The 15,515-nt window shown below is 28.8% G+C and overlaps 1 protein-coding gene across 2 annotated transcripts; it reads left to right on the forward strand.

Moving 5' to 3' along the window:
- Nucleotides 1-1,450: 1,450 nt before the first annotated feature.
- Nucleotides 1,451-13,271, forward strand: LOC114119173 (uncharacterized). 2 transcript variants are annotated; one of them, XM_027980664.2, is made up of 12 exons: nucleotides 1,451-1,800; nucleotides 6,111-6,311; nucleotides 6,608-6,694; nucleotides 6,837-7,410; nucleotides 7,893-8,020; nucleotides 8,102-8,260; nucleotides 8,328-8,828; nucleotides 9,494-9,767; nucleotides 10,355-10,983; nucleotides 11,223-11,408; nucleotides 11,468-11,989; nucleotides 12,517-13,271. In XM_027980664.2, the coding sequence occupies exons 1-12, from the start codon at nucleotides 1,783-1,785 to the stop codon at nucleotides 13,006-13,008; spliced, it is 3,771 nt and encodes a 1,256-aa protein (XP_027836465.2). In that variant the 5' UTR covers nucleotides 1,451-1,782; the 3' UTR covers nucleotides 13,009-13,271. The 2 variants fall into 2 exon arrangements, with proteins under 2 accessions (XP_027836465.2, XP_027836464.2); XM_027980663.2 differs by having other exon boundaries at nucleotides 1,452-1,800; nucleotides 6,605-6,694.
- The last annotated feature ends 2,244 nt before the right edge of the window (nucleotides 13,272-15,515 follow it).

Consider the following 15,515-nt stretch of genomic DNA (forward strand, 5'->3'; position numbering starts at 1 on the left):
TACAGTAGACCGAGACCGGACTGTATTTTTTTTTTGTGCACATAAATGTAGATAAAATCCAAATTATTAGTTATTTTTGGATCATGTAACACACAAACTAATATTAATACAACGCAGTATGCAGTATGTTATAATAATCGGTATAAATATTATGTTGTTTAATTTCCCGAAATTACATGTTTTAATTTATGAATTCTATAAATAAAAATAAACCTTCATATTTGATGGGTGGTAGCCCATATTTACGGATAACCGATATTTAGTAAACAGTACCATCACTTTATTAATAACCTATTAATATTATAGTCATAGGTTTTTATTTGGTGTTTTTCGTTTTATTTGTATTACACAACAATATCTTATTTAGATTTTAAGTATCGTGATAGCCGATTGGGACCGGACCGGACCAGACCGAACTGATTTTAATTTATTTTTTTTTAACCGGACTAGACTGAAAATAATGTATTTTATCTGAGGACTGGACTGGAAAAATTATTGAACCGGACCAAACCGATGATTCAATAGTTTTCGTATGTTAGGACCGGACTGATTAAGATCGGACCATGCAGAGTACTATTAGGTCGTTATTTTAACTCTCATGTGTTCCACAATAATTGTGCTACTTCTACTCAGTACTCATGGTTGATTCATTGCAATTCAAATATTTGGGTAATAAACATATTATGTACAATAAAGGTATATTATTAAAATATGTGAGTAGGAAAAGTTTATTATCAATATTATTAGCATTAGATACACAATATTAGCCCGTATTTATTGGATAAAATGTTAATATAAATAATATAATATACTTTAAAAATATAATTGAAAAAAAATTGAGATAGTTAATAGTTATTATATTATAATATTCTTACTGCGAGTGAGAAATTAGTCGAAATAAAATATACAATTATCTATATACATATATAGTGCATTAGTGCTATCAATTAGTTTTGAAACTGTTGTGACTTTGATTAAAGTCGGTTTTTATTTTTTTTATTTATCTATTTATTATTACAAATACGGGAAAATACGGATAACGTATATAGTGTATTTAATAAAAATATATTTTTCATTTTTCCCTAAACCGTCAAGATTCATGTTGAATACTCGAATGTCTGTAAAACTGTAAAAAAAAATATAAATTATTCATTTTTGCTGTCTAACTTATCAATATTAGTGTATGCGCACTATACGCGTATATTATATATAGGTAGGTACGAGCAGCACTGACATCGATTAAAAAAAATTTAAATTCAGAAATCTCAACCGTCGTTTCTGTTTTCTTCATCGGAACGAGTCGTCGTCGTCGTCGATGATTACGAGTGTCGGCGCGGAGGAGTGGGGTCTAGGCCGATTCACGTCTACAGACGCGACGACGAATTACCTCCACAGCGACGGTTACAAAACGACCGTTGCGCGGCGTTCGCATATCCCCACCGGCATGTTGTTTACGCGCTACGTAGCGGTGGCGGTGGCGGCGGCGGCGGCGCACTAACACCGATGACGGGATTTTCGGACGTTAATTTCGAACGTGAGATACGCTGAACAAGTGAAAACCCGCGCTTTTATTGTTTCGTTGTCCGAGTCCAGTTAAACTAACTCTGCCGACGAAAAGTCCATCGGTTTTCATTTTTTTTTTTTATCGTCAATACATTTTCGTGCCGAGTTTCGTAGTCGTCTGTTTTTCGTTCGTTCGTGCGTTCAAATCCCGTGACCAACCCAGCCGGACCGTCGGAACTTCCCGTCGGAACTGCAACTTGTCAATTCGAGCGATACGCCATGGACGACTTTACAGAGGTAAGTCATAAGAATGTATTTTAATTTAGTACCTATACCTAGGTAATTACGATTATTGTTAAACAACAGCCGACAAGTCGACAGATATAATAACAAACCTTTGTTATGGCCGTGTGAAAGATTTAATAAGCTCTGCGGTGCAGCGTACATCAGCTTACAATTTTATTTCAATAGATAATGTATGCATAGTTAATTCACATTGCCTTCAAAATGGTTGTTTAAATTTTAAGCATATTTGTATTTGTTGAGTACAAGAGAAGATTTTGCTTCTATTATTGTCGAGATTATTGTTAAAATAAGAAAACCATTTAGGTATTCAGGTTAACTTTCATTTAATTGATAGCCATTTGAATATCTTCATGATTTCTTACAATTGAGATTTTAAAAACATTATACATTCTGTATAAATTATATCTATCTGGACATCTATAATATTGCCATGCCTCAGTGGGAGTAACAGAATTTTTAGAAAATGATGTTTTGAAATATTGTTTAGGTATTAGATTATCTTAGGTACATAGTTGCTGTTAAATTATGCTGTGAAACATCAATTAGATTAATTAGAGGTGATAATAAGTTTTTAATATCTAGTTTTCTTCCGAATGATTACAAATTAATAATACCTATATAATTAAGTAATGATATATCCATTGTGTACTAAAAGAACTCTGTAAATGTTGTGTAATTACTATATGTTTATCTGGTAACTTAATCAATCTAACAGTAACCAATGAAAATATATGTGTGTGATAGTTACTGCCCCTCTAATTGTAATTATAATTATTTTTAATTATTACAAACTCAGTATCTAGATACTTAATCTTTACAAATCTCGTGTAAAAGTTGATTAAGCATAAAAAAAAATGGGTGTAGACCATTTGGGCAAATCGACCCAAAATATAGTCTGTTTGGGCAAATAACTATATACCGTTTGGGCGAGAATTATTAAACTAAAAATACCATTTGAACTTAATGAAAATGCTTATAATATACACTTAACAATTAATTAAACAAAATCATATAAAATGTATGTAATTTACAGTCAAAAATCATATTATATATAAATAACTAATAATAAGTCAACAATTATAAATAAAATTTCATATAATATAATTATAGTACTGTTTAGAATAATTTATAATTAATAATAGTGATTAATAGCGATTAGCAATAATATCATCACTATCTGTCAGCCGGTTTTTACTTCGCACAGGTAAAAATAATTTCACTCGCCCAAACGGTACAATGATAGTCCCCCTAACGGATTATTATTTTTTTGGTAAAAAGTATTACCTTCGCCCAAACGACCACCGTCCAAAAAAATATATATCCAGAATTATTACTGAAGTAAATTAGTAATTACTACAATTAATGATCATAGAATAATTTTATTAACAATTAAAAAAGTTATAACATAAGAAAACCAATTTTCCTTACATTTAGGTACATTTTTGTAGATATTATTGTCTTTCATTGTGGCAGAAAGTTTTGATTACTTGTATCTTTGTAGATATTTAAAAAGAAACTATGTTAGTTAAGTAAGTACCTACTATTTGAGCTAATATTATTATTATTATTTTGTAATTTATGCTAAATAATAATTTTGCTAAGATATAGGTAGGTATATAAAAATTAGAAATCATTTAAGCAAAATAAAGATCTTTACCTATACTTAATGACTCACCAAGCCACTCACCAATTAAAAGTGATAGGGTACATTTTATTCAATCATTATTATAATTGTCATTTATTATATAATACTTAAATACTTAAACATACCTAAGTTATATTTTTAAATATAAAAGAAGCTGGAAAAATTACAACTGTTTAATAATACAAAAGTAGAGTGTGTAATTAGTATATAATAGACATCTATGCTGCTATAAAAACATATAAAAATATCACATTTTTTAAAAAAATAATTATTCCAAAATGTACTTCTAGTATGATATGTATTTTTATATTTTATACCAATCTTTCATTTCTATAAAGTCAATACTCGATACATTTGATTTATTTGCTTTATCTATCTATTAATGTTAATAAGAAATTGATCATAAACAGGGTTTGGGATTTATAGCATTTGCATATCCATCATAGGTGATGTACAACATAACAGAGTGATGTAGGTACAAATACATTTTATAGTACAGAGAATTCAAATATAAAATTTTATTTTGCATTTTTTTGCATATTTTGGGGTTTTTGCATATTTTAGAGGTTTTTGTATATTAATTAACACTTATTTAACAATTCTTAACGATTGATAGATAATATTATTGTTCAAAATCTAATAGTTAAAATGTTGAACGATTAATTATAAAAATTTGTTTTGAGTGTAGTAATACACTATACTCAATAAATCAAAAACTATTTTGTAAAGATTTTATTTTTATTTATTTTATTAATTAATAATTATAAATAAATTACAATGTTTTTATATTTATATGAAATGAATCCTTTTTTTAATGACTTTTTAAGTATTTTTTTTTCATTTTTAGAGCATATTTTTTCATTTTTAGTGCTTATTTTTAGGTTTATTGTGTCATACCTATATAAGCGCATATTTTAGTGCTATAAGTCCTAAACCCTGATCATAAAATTGTTTTATTGATATTTGAACAGGTCGCTGTCTCTTTGTAAGTTAGAAAAAATATATCTAGTTAATTAATTAATGCTTGGAACAAAATTATCTGTGTAAACAGATTTAATATCTTAATTAACCCGCCATGAGTCGCACCATTGTATGTAACACATGTGGTTGCACAAGGTCTTTTTGACCGTTCACTTAGATCTCATATTTTTTTTAACATTTTACATACAAATGCATTTATTAATAATTTACAAAAATTATATTTTATTTATTTATTATATTTTACAATAAAAATTGGTATTAATGAACTATTATACTTAAGATTAAAATGAAAATAAATGGCCTCGCGGTTTTGAGGTCTATTTCTCCCACCAAGTCGACTGTCGGCGAAAATAAACCAAAATATTGCTAGGTTCGAAGAGATAAGAGGTAAGTGACTAGATATATTGTTTTTGTTGGTTTTTCCATTTAAAATTGTATGCCGACGAAAATAATGCGTAACAAAATTGATACCGAGTTTAGTCGCACACGGCCTTTTTGACAGATTACAGACTTTACAAATAGCTATAAATTCGATGAACAATAATAGACTGTTCTAAATAGTTTTAAAAAATAGGTCAACGTGTACATTGAAGGTAACCAAATGCATGAAATAAAGTAAATTACTCACAATGATTTATAAGTAAAATAATAAACTCACGGTCTAAAAGACCGTGATGCGACTCATGGCGGGTTAAGTTTTCTTTGTATTCTACATCACATTTTTTCAATTTTTTTATAAATTTGTAAACTAATTTATGGAATTTTAGAAATAATAATGTCTTAAAAATTGAACTTTATATGATGTAAAAAATAGGTTCTTACCACAGCTACCTAATGCTGTTACATGTTTTAGTAATTTTTGTTATTGTACTGGCCTAAAATTCCCTACATATAACCTAATTTAAAGAGTTTATATAGGTAATTTTTCTGTAAATTATGGATGAGTTGTGTGACAAGGGTACCCAAATAATTATTTATAATCCATCTGATTAATATTGTTTATCTGGTTGTTTAATAGATTTTCCCTTAATAAGTACGATCCGCGTAAGCTTTGTAAAAAAGTTAAAATTAATAAAATAATTTTTTTATTTTTAAAAAAAATATCCCAAAAAATACTGTTGCGACCCAAGTTTAAAGCTTACGTGCCCCACTGGTTGAAGACCACTGATCTATGTTATCTAATAATTTTTTTATAGTGCTAATATCATTTACTTTAAATTTTGTCGACTAAGTTTTTCGTTTTAAAAACTGCAAGAAATACCTAAGTATTCTCTATAGTTTTCTTAAGTTGTTTAGTAAGCACACCAGTAGTTGTATGATGTTTGACGATGGCTTGTTTTTGGCACCATGTCCTCCATTGGTCAAAATTATTATTAATTCGTAGAAAAAATAAACATTTGGGTACTTCATCGTATTTTTTTTTTTATGCTTATTAGTTTAATAGAAAAATATTATATTTTAGGTATTATATTAACTTCAGTATAATATTAAGCAATATTGTATGGTCATATGGTAATCAACATATTAAATAAATAATTAAATTATAGCTGGTAAATAATATTTTCTCTCAGATCACAATAATATATTGAATTACAAATTCATTGATAGATTTAATGATTGTAAAAATGATTTACGTGATTTCACGTATCCTAAACTTTTTTTTATGTATTTCCAGCGTATGTTAGAAAGGACACAAAAACGTCAAGAGCTTCTTGCATCCACATTGTCCCAAATGTCTCAACCAACGCCAAATTCACTTTCACCACCTTCACGCCCTTCTCGACGCACTCGCCTTGCTGAACTTGCCAATCAAGTAGATCAATGGTTGTCTGATGATCAGAATTTTAAACAAAGTGAAACTATTTCTAGTTCAAAGGTAAATTTATTAAAAGTTATAATAGTAAATTGTATATTAAGTGCAATAATTTATTTTAGATTTGACTACTGCTCCTTTATTCTATGTTATATTATTATTTCTATTATTTTATTGATATAATATTTTAATTTTTTGGTTCGTTATAAAACAAATTTATATACTTGTATTAAAAGTTATATTATGTAAGAACTTGCACTTGTATATCTTAAATTATGTGTATTTTTTACACTTAGATGTACATTCATGTACATTGTATATGAATATAAAGTATATTTATGTTTGTTTTTATTTAGAAGACAGAAACAATTAACGAAATTCAAAATGAATCTAAAACATTGGCAACTGTGTCTCCACAATATGCTTTAACAAAACCTTTAATTAAGGTAATATATAATTATATAAAGTTATGCGATATGCAAATTCAGATTAAATTAGAAGATATGTATTAATATAAATTGCATATATATATATATTACATATACTGTGCAATTTAAAATGATGTATTTTGATATTTTTGTTTTCTAGACTAATGAAAATAAATCAGCTGACACACAGCAATCAAAACCAAATCAGTTTAATAACAAATTTAAACAATTACGCCAACAAAATCAGTTAGATAAAGAAGCTCAGCCTCAAAGACGTTCACCAAGACTCTCTACTTCTAATCTGACAGTTGCACAACGTCGAGCATTATTTGAGCCAAATATTGTTACTCAACAACCCAGCAAAAAACAAGTTATTACTACTACTGTAACCATATCTCTGACTAAAACTACTCCTGCTATTACTACAACGTCTACAACTGCTGCCAATGAAGCAACTGAAGAATCTGTAGAAGATGTAATTAAAACGCCACCACGTCCTATTCCATGTAGTGCATCTACCCCACCTTCAAGACGTGGCTCCAGGCCTAGAACAGGTTTTTCAACGCTTGGTCCGGATGACCAACGATTATGGACTCCACCATGTATAAAAAATGTACTTTTAAAAAAAAAATTGATTAGCGAAATGGAAAATGATGAAAAGTTGTCAGATGATAATACTAAAGAAGATAAACTTGTTTTAACAAAAAGTCCTTTTGATAAAATATACAATCCAGGTAAAATAATTGTATCATAATATTTTATATTTTTATTTTTTAAAAACTTAACTTTTAGTCTATAATTCCTACACATTTTAATAAATATTTGCATATACTATTCACTGCTTTGTACGTTGTTATATACATCATTACTCATTTTTATTATTTTTATTTACTTATAATAAGTATCATTTTGGTTTTTAATTTTTAATATTCAAAATGCTTGTGATATGATTTTTAATACTACATCATGAATAAATCTGATGTTGGAGACTAGTTTCAAGCGTAGTTTACTACTCTCATGTAGTATTGACAAAATTTATCTTTATATTTTTTAAATATCTTACATTAGTTTTAAATCTTTGCAAATTGTCTTTAACAATTGTACAGGTATTATTAGATTAATTATTTAAAAAAAACATTGAGCATATGTTTTGTGTATGTATTTAAAAGTTAAAAGTATTATTTTTATTATTCATGATGATCTTTTTATGTTATAGGTTCTACAAAGTACAAACCGGCTTCACCATCTTCAAATTTGTATCCAGATTTATCTTTGATAGCAGATGATAATCTAGGAAACGATACTTCACCATCACCATTGGAAATCCAATCTATAGCATGCAAGGTATTATTGTTTGCGTTTATTTAATGTATGTGTATTGTGTATACATCATTAATATTAATGATTTCTATAATCAATGTGCAGAGACGCAGTAATGGAAGCAGTGCTTTAAATACTTCTACTGCATCTTCCGAATCTGTACCTGAAGACTGTGATGATGCTGAGATTTTGGGGGCTAAACGTTATCGGTGCCATCAGAAAGAAAAAGATGCAGAGATAAATGAAGTAGCTACACTTCAAGAGGTTAGTACGGTAATATATTCTTTTATCATTTATATTTTATAATTACTATTGGTATGTAAATTTATAGATAACTTCTCCATCCACGCCTGTAACAGGATTTAACAGTACTCCTGGTGGTGGCCACTGCTCTATGCTGTCAAGCCACGCAGGAAGTCCATTGTCACAGGCTTGTTCCAGTTTTATATTTCAACGTGGGAATGAAAGTCTCTGTGGTAACAAAAGTTTCTCTAACTCAACTGAACAAAGACAAGATCAACAATTCAATGCACAGGCCAATCAGTTACCCGAATCTCGACTCATTGACAAATACTTTGAATTTGTGAATTCAGACGGAGAAGAAGAAACAGAACTTAATACTAATAATGCCTTTTCGCCTAACAAGTTGGATTCTCATCGCAAACTCCAGTTTAATAACAGCAAACATAATGCAGACATTATTGAATCTGACAAACATAACAGTAGCAGTAGCAGCAGCAGTAGTACCAAGCCAGCGCTTGTACACACAGTTAGCACATATCGTAAACAACAGCAACAGTTACGATTAAATGGTGCTAATTCTTCTAGCAAGGTATGTGTTATGCTTAACAACCTTCTATAGTTTGTATTCACCTAGTATACATTTATACTTCAATTTTAGTTTTTAAGTGTAGTAATGAATCTGTCGATTCTACTTTAATGTGTTTTTTTTTTGTCTGTACAAAGTATAGTAGAAAAAATGCTTTGATTTTCAGTATGAAGGTTGTTTCTGGTTGAAAATTGGATCTAGATAGTACTTTTGATAAGTTATAGTTGAAAAATCTTTGTATTTTTCAAAATAATGTAGAAAATCTGGAATTTTTATGCTAAACCTGTTTTTCTTATTTGTTGGTACTTGAAACTTTTAACGTGTATTAGTATATTTTATATACACTATGATATTTTTTATAGTATGGACAGAATTAATCGGAATTAATTTAATCTTCTATATTACTAATTATAAAATAAATAACTTTAAGAGCAATATTAATATAATATACCTAAAATATATTTAGTAATATGGGCTGACAGTTTTTAAATAATTTTTCATACTGTTATACATTTTGTTACATTGACCTACTTAATGACAAGATATTTCTTACTTACTTCCCACTTTTTCAAAATGTTTGATTTTTAAATCATATTTTAGGTTATAATTAGGTTAGGCTATTTAATACATTATTAGTTTAACACTTAAATGTATTTTTTTTATAATAGCAACAAATGAGAATTCCAGAACGAGTAAACGAAGAACAACAAGATGAGGACACCGACGAGGAAGAAATACATTTGCAAGAGTTGGAAAAAGTAGCAGCACGAGCTAGAGATTTAGAACGGATAGTGGTGCCAGAGCAAGACCGCATTATTGAACAAGCCACCCAAGCTTTAAATATTTGTGATGTATACAGGCAAAAAAACACTCTTCGCCCTGTGACTTCTAATCAATTTTCGCCTGAGCATATACACGCTGAACGACTTTTATTGATAGCAGGTAAAAACCTGGTTATGATTGGTTTAAAATTGCCAACGTTTAGGTGTTTTTAGAATAAAAACTACCTTAAAATGATACAATTATCTTAAAACATCAAAAATGTTTATTCAAGTTATTTTAATAATACTAAAAATTGTATTATAAGAATTTTTATAGCTTATAGTAATAAAGTTATTTATAAATATTTTTGAAAATATTGTCTTATAATTAAATCTGTATACAATTTAGTACTTTTAAATTATGCAGTACAATTTTGACAAATACTACAATCCATCTTAACTTTAAAAAACTTAAAATTTATAATTATTAATTTTATTTTAGTATGATAATATGTTAATATAATTAATAAAAAAAAAATGTTATTGCACTTGTTTTTAATATTACTGTCATCTAGTTTCAGTTTATACATTTTTAGTTTGTACTAAAATAGAATATGATATTTTCATGTTAAGATTGCAAGCTAGTTTTGATAAATAAAACATTTTTTAATATTTACATCAATATCCTAACATTTATGAGTGTGCTATTATTTATAAATACATTAATAGAAAATAAGTTATTAAGCATTCAATTTGTATTTTTTATAGGTTTGAGACGAACGGATGCAGTTCGTGAGGCACAACGGCTTCGCGTTGAACGCACATTGTTACCGGGTGGAATCATGGGAGAAAGATCCACATACTTGAATGCTCATGGTGATGGTAAAACACTGGTTATTCATAGTCTGCGTGTTCCCATTTTATCATCTTTGAACAGTGGTGGAAACCATAACAAGATAAAACATAATTCAGGCGAAGGATTAGAAAACTTGACCAGATGGCCAGGGGGGTATAGGTATTTTGTGTGCGCTGTTAGAGCGGTGGCTACAGTTCACCGACCTCCAGTGACTGCTGCTTCTCGACCAGCTGATGCAGTTGAAGAGTCAGTGCTCCGATTTTCCAATGATGCTACCATCTGTCGTAACAATGATGAAAGTAATTATGGATATGTTGAGTTCATTACTAAAAAAAAAGTCAAAAACTCTAGTGGTCGAAAGTGTCCAGCTCCAACCGAATCAGAGGGTGCCCCTATAATGATCCATGGGTTGGATGATAGAGGATGGAAAATCACTGTTGAGCTATATGGTGTATCCCCAACAGGCACTGGAGAGTATGATCACCACAATGGTGGTCATAATGTCAAGGAACATGATGGCCATGAAAATAAGAGTGTGCTGGTTAGTATGTTGCAGTAATTTTGTTTGTACTGTGTATTTAATTAATCACTATTATCTATATTCTAGTAGTCCTAAGTACTGTATTTTAATTTATTATATTTTATTAACCCTATGCAATACTGATACATTTTAAATAATTTTAGATAATACTGATTGAAGCTAGAAACTAATATTTTAGTTGATGTTAATATAAAATAAATACTTTTTGATTCTAATGTATATTCTTATGAATAAAACAGGACAAGTTATGGTCTACAGTTACTACCCCAAGTAAGGAACCCAAAAAACACCATGGTTCAACAGCAACAGCATGTATTGAATCGCCTGGTGGACCCATGGCTGTTCGGAATACAGTGTTTCGACAACTTGGTTACTTTGTCTTTTCTGATGGTCAGGTGGATCGGAAGCAGTTTACTTTGAATAAGGTTTTAACTTAATTTGTTATTTTAGTCTATGATAATTAATTTTGTTATTCTATACATAGGTCCATCAATCTGGTGGTATTTCAAGTAGTTCAAGAGTTACTACAAATGCTGCAGTAGAAGAAACAGTCCGCGTGGGCATGTGCCTTCTAGAGGAAGGAGAGCAATATACTTTTGAAAATGATATGGGTGGAATTAATTTGGACAACAAATCTTCGGAATCCAATTCATACGCTGCTAGTGGAATTAAAGTTGTTATGGCACAAAAGTCATTGAAATTCCCATCTGAGTGCAAACGATTGGAAGGATTTTTAACACTTTTTGACGACCATGAGTTGCGTACACACAATTTTAAGCGGGAGGGTCAGTGGAAACGTCGTGCAGATATTGGTGATTGCACTAAAAGTGGCACTACTTCGTGGCGTCGGCTTTGGTTTCGGGCTGAAATAATTGATATGAATCAACAAAAATCTATAAATAACAGTGACAAATCACAAGAACAGCAAAACGGCAACACTTTAAAGCAGCAAACCATAGTATTGCGCTATTGGATGTATCCAGAGTATGCTGAGCAAGAACGAGAAGTGCGTATAATTATATATTTAATAGAATATTATACCCTTGATTATAATTTAAAAAAGTTGATTTTTTAAGGAAATAAATCCTATTTATATTATTTATCAAATTAAATGAATGCCATATAGTCGCCTTTTAAAAGATATTATTCAGGCTCTTTTAATGAATTATTGAGAAATACTAAAGTTTTTCATTTTAAATCCTAATTTAAGATAACTTACAAATGGTCTTATGTGATATATCATTGTTTGTTATTACACGATTATATTAAAATTATAGCATAGCAAGTATTATCTTTGTAATAGCTATAACTGTAAATTGAATAGTTATTTTTTACCTGAAAAAATTTTTACTCACAATGAGTGTTTAATTATCCTCTTAAAAATTTAAAATTGTAATCATAAAAAATATTTCTATTTTCACTATATTATTATACCTAAAGGTTAGGTTCTATTTTTTAGATTTTCTTTTAAACACTTGATTACCTTATAGTGACAGTAGTGATAAATATTAATTTCTCACAATGTTTTTACAGCCTTTAGGTAGCATAGATTTGAACTGCTGTCTACCACCACCCCCAACTGAAGAAGAAATTACAACTGCTGCACCAGATCAACAACTAAAACATAAACAGAAACCAATTTCTGCTGCTCCAGCTCTTCCAGACCTGTGCACCCGGCCAAATACTCTGCGTTTGATTTTGTATAATGTTGATGCTGAATGTGACAGCTCAAATGATGGAGATCGTGATGATGAAAAAACTCATGAAGTGTTACTATTGGCTGCTGACACAGCAGATGAACGACGTGAATGGTGTGAAACTATAAATGCAGCAGTAAATGCTATTAGCGGACACCGTGAACAGATCAGATTAGCTTTGGCTACTCAGTTGAAGAAAAAACAATACAATACTGAAAAAGAACAACAACAATTACGACAACAAATTGAACAACGTACTGGTGCTTGGCCTACTACATCAAGTGGTACTCGTCAACAATACGGCAAAAAAAAGAAGTTCTATAAATAATCAATTACTTCAAAATGTTTTATATTTCTTGTTTCATTTTAGGTATCTTATTATTCATTATATATATTATTATTATCATTTATTATTATTATTTCGTTTGTTTTTTTATAATACAATTGAATATTGCATATAAGAAGTTATACTTGAATTTTTTAAATTCAGCTTGTCATAATATATTTTTAGTTTTGTAGAATTTTTTTTATTATAATTTGAAGTAATGATTTCAATACAAACTAAAATATTAACAATATTTTTATTTACAACTATGGTTTTGTTCTATGTTATTATATTATCATTTATTAGTACACAAATCGTTGTAATTTGTTGTTTTATATTTACGTGTATTTGAAGCATGGTGTCAGAAGTGAATTTATACTTATCTTATTTTATATACATTAAACATATTAATAATTTAAATATTTAATTGTGTTGAAGCTATTATTTAGGAATTAATTCCAAGTTTAATTAAGGTATTGAAAAAATAATTAAAATATGATACTAAACATTATTTAAAATAAACTCAAAAATACAATAAAACTAAACTATAAAGTATTCAACTACTGCCTTGAATATTTATACAATTGATACTTATTATAAATTCATTGGCTATGATAAGTAAGGGCTGGTTTACTTAGAAAAAATATTTCAACTAGTTCTAAGATATACATCATATATAGATTCTAGTAATTCTACTTTATAAACTAATAACAAATCTATTGAATTTTTGATTCATTGTTTTTATGTTTAAAATAAATAAATGTTAAATAATAACATCTATAGTAATTATACTTATTAAGTAAAACATATTAATACTTTTTATAATGTTCAACAAATTACAAAATCTATTTCATGTCATAGTTGAAATTGTTTCTAAGTATTTTAAAGTGATAAGTATTCAACTTTTGAGACTTAGTATAATTTGGTTCAATGTTTTTGAATATACAACTATGTAGAACTAGGGTAGTAGATCATTATTTTTGTCTCTAATTTTATTACATACATAATATATATTTTGTTTCAGTTAAGAACCATTAGATTAGGGTTTTTTCAAAATATTGTAATCTTTCATTTTTACAGTAGGGAACTTCTCTCTATAATTTATTACTGATCTAAGATAGTTCTATCAGATGTGGATTAATTTTCTATGTAGGGACTGAGAATGTATTTTAAGTAATTAAAATTTTAGTTTTTAAAATGTATAATACTATAGTATCATACAAAAATATTTAATAAAGTTATTGAAAAACTACATTACTTTTTATAGCTATAAAAATCATTTTAAAAATATCTTTTATATACATATAATAAATTGGATAGCTTATTTTTAATAGATATCATGTAGAATTTTAGTAGTTTTGGTTCACACGAAACTTTTTTTATTTCTGAGCCATGATAATACAATTTTATTTTTAAATTGCACTATTAAAGATCAGAAGTTACATAATAAGCTGGTGTCAGAGTATGGTTTACTCTGCGTATTTATTTATTTATTTGAAACATTTTATTATAACAAATCTATTTTGTCTAGCAGCCGGGTATAGGTATAGCAATTTTACAACTTCGAATTACAAATAAGCCGACGCTCACACGCCCGCTGAGTCGTCAAATCCTATCGTCTCGTATATTACACTAACCGACGGGACTTAAACGAAGTTGACGTGGAGAGGAAACTATCACCGCTGAAACAAGAACCCCATCGGCAAAACATGGGCTTAATCGATTTCATGGGTTAATAAATTAAATTGAGCGCGGGGTGGAAAGGCCGTGCCTAGAGCACTGTACGAAAATATAGTAACTCATGGCAACCGTTGCCACGCAACTGTTTATTTTTTTTTTGCCTACCGTTGTATTTGTACCGCCAAGACGAAGAACAGGAGAAGTATTTTATAGTGGTTTTCATCACATCGGTGGCGTAGTATAAATAAATATTAATTTAATATTTTCAAGATACGCGGATACGCTTTTAATGGCTTTTACAAGTATAATCCTGAGTTTAATAAAAGCGTACTCAAATTCTATCATGTAATTTATTCACAAAACATTCTCACTTATACTTACAAGTTTCAATACAACACTATATGATGATTTACGCATATAAGTGTAATCTTAGTGTAAAATTATCACCGTTTCACCCTCTCTAACCTGTAACACGAAATCAGAAGTACTTATTTTATTATTCTGTGAAAACATAATACACAAAGTACTGCAGAAGTGTTCTAAATCTTTTTTGTAATATCTCAGTTTTTGTAAATGGTTATTTTTACAAATTCATAATAAGTTACTTTTTAAAAGTATATACAAATAAAAAAGAAAAATGTATCGATGAGTATATTAAGTATACCTACATAATTTTTTTGAAAATAAATTTGAAATTTTATTTTGGATGAACAGATTATATTTTTTCTATTGAGAAATGGCTAGGTGATGTATTTTTCAGTACGAATTCCCCGTACAAATATAAAACATTGTGTTCGTGATTGTTGCACCCTCTTTATGATTTCAACGAC

The sequence above is a fragment of the Aphis gossypii genome, chromosome X (genome assembly GCF_020184175.1).
Source record: "Aphis gossypii isolate Hap1 chromosome X, ASM2018417v2, whole genome shotgun sequence".
In the NCBI taxonomy this organism is placed as follows: domain Eukaryota; kingdom Metazoa; phylum Arthropoda; class Insecta; order Hemiptera; family Aphididae; genus Aphis; species Aphis gossypii.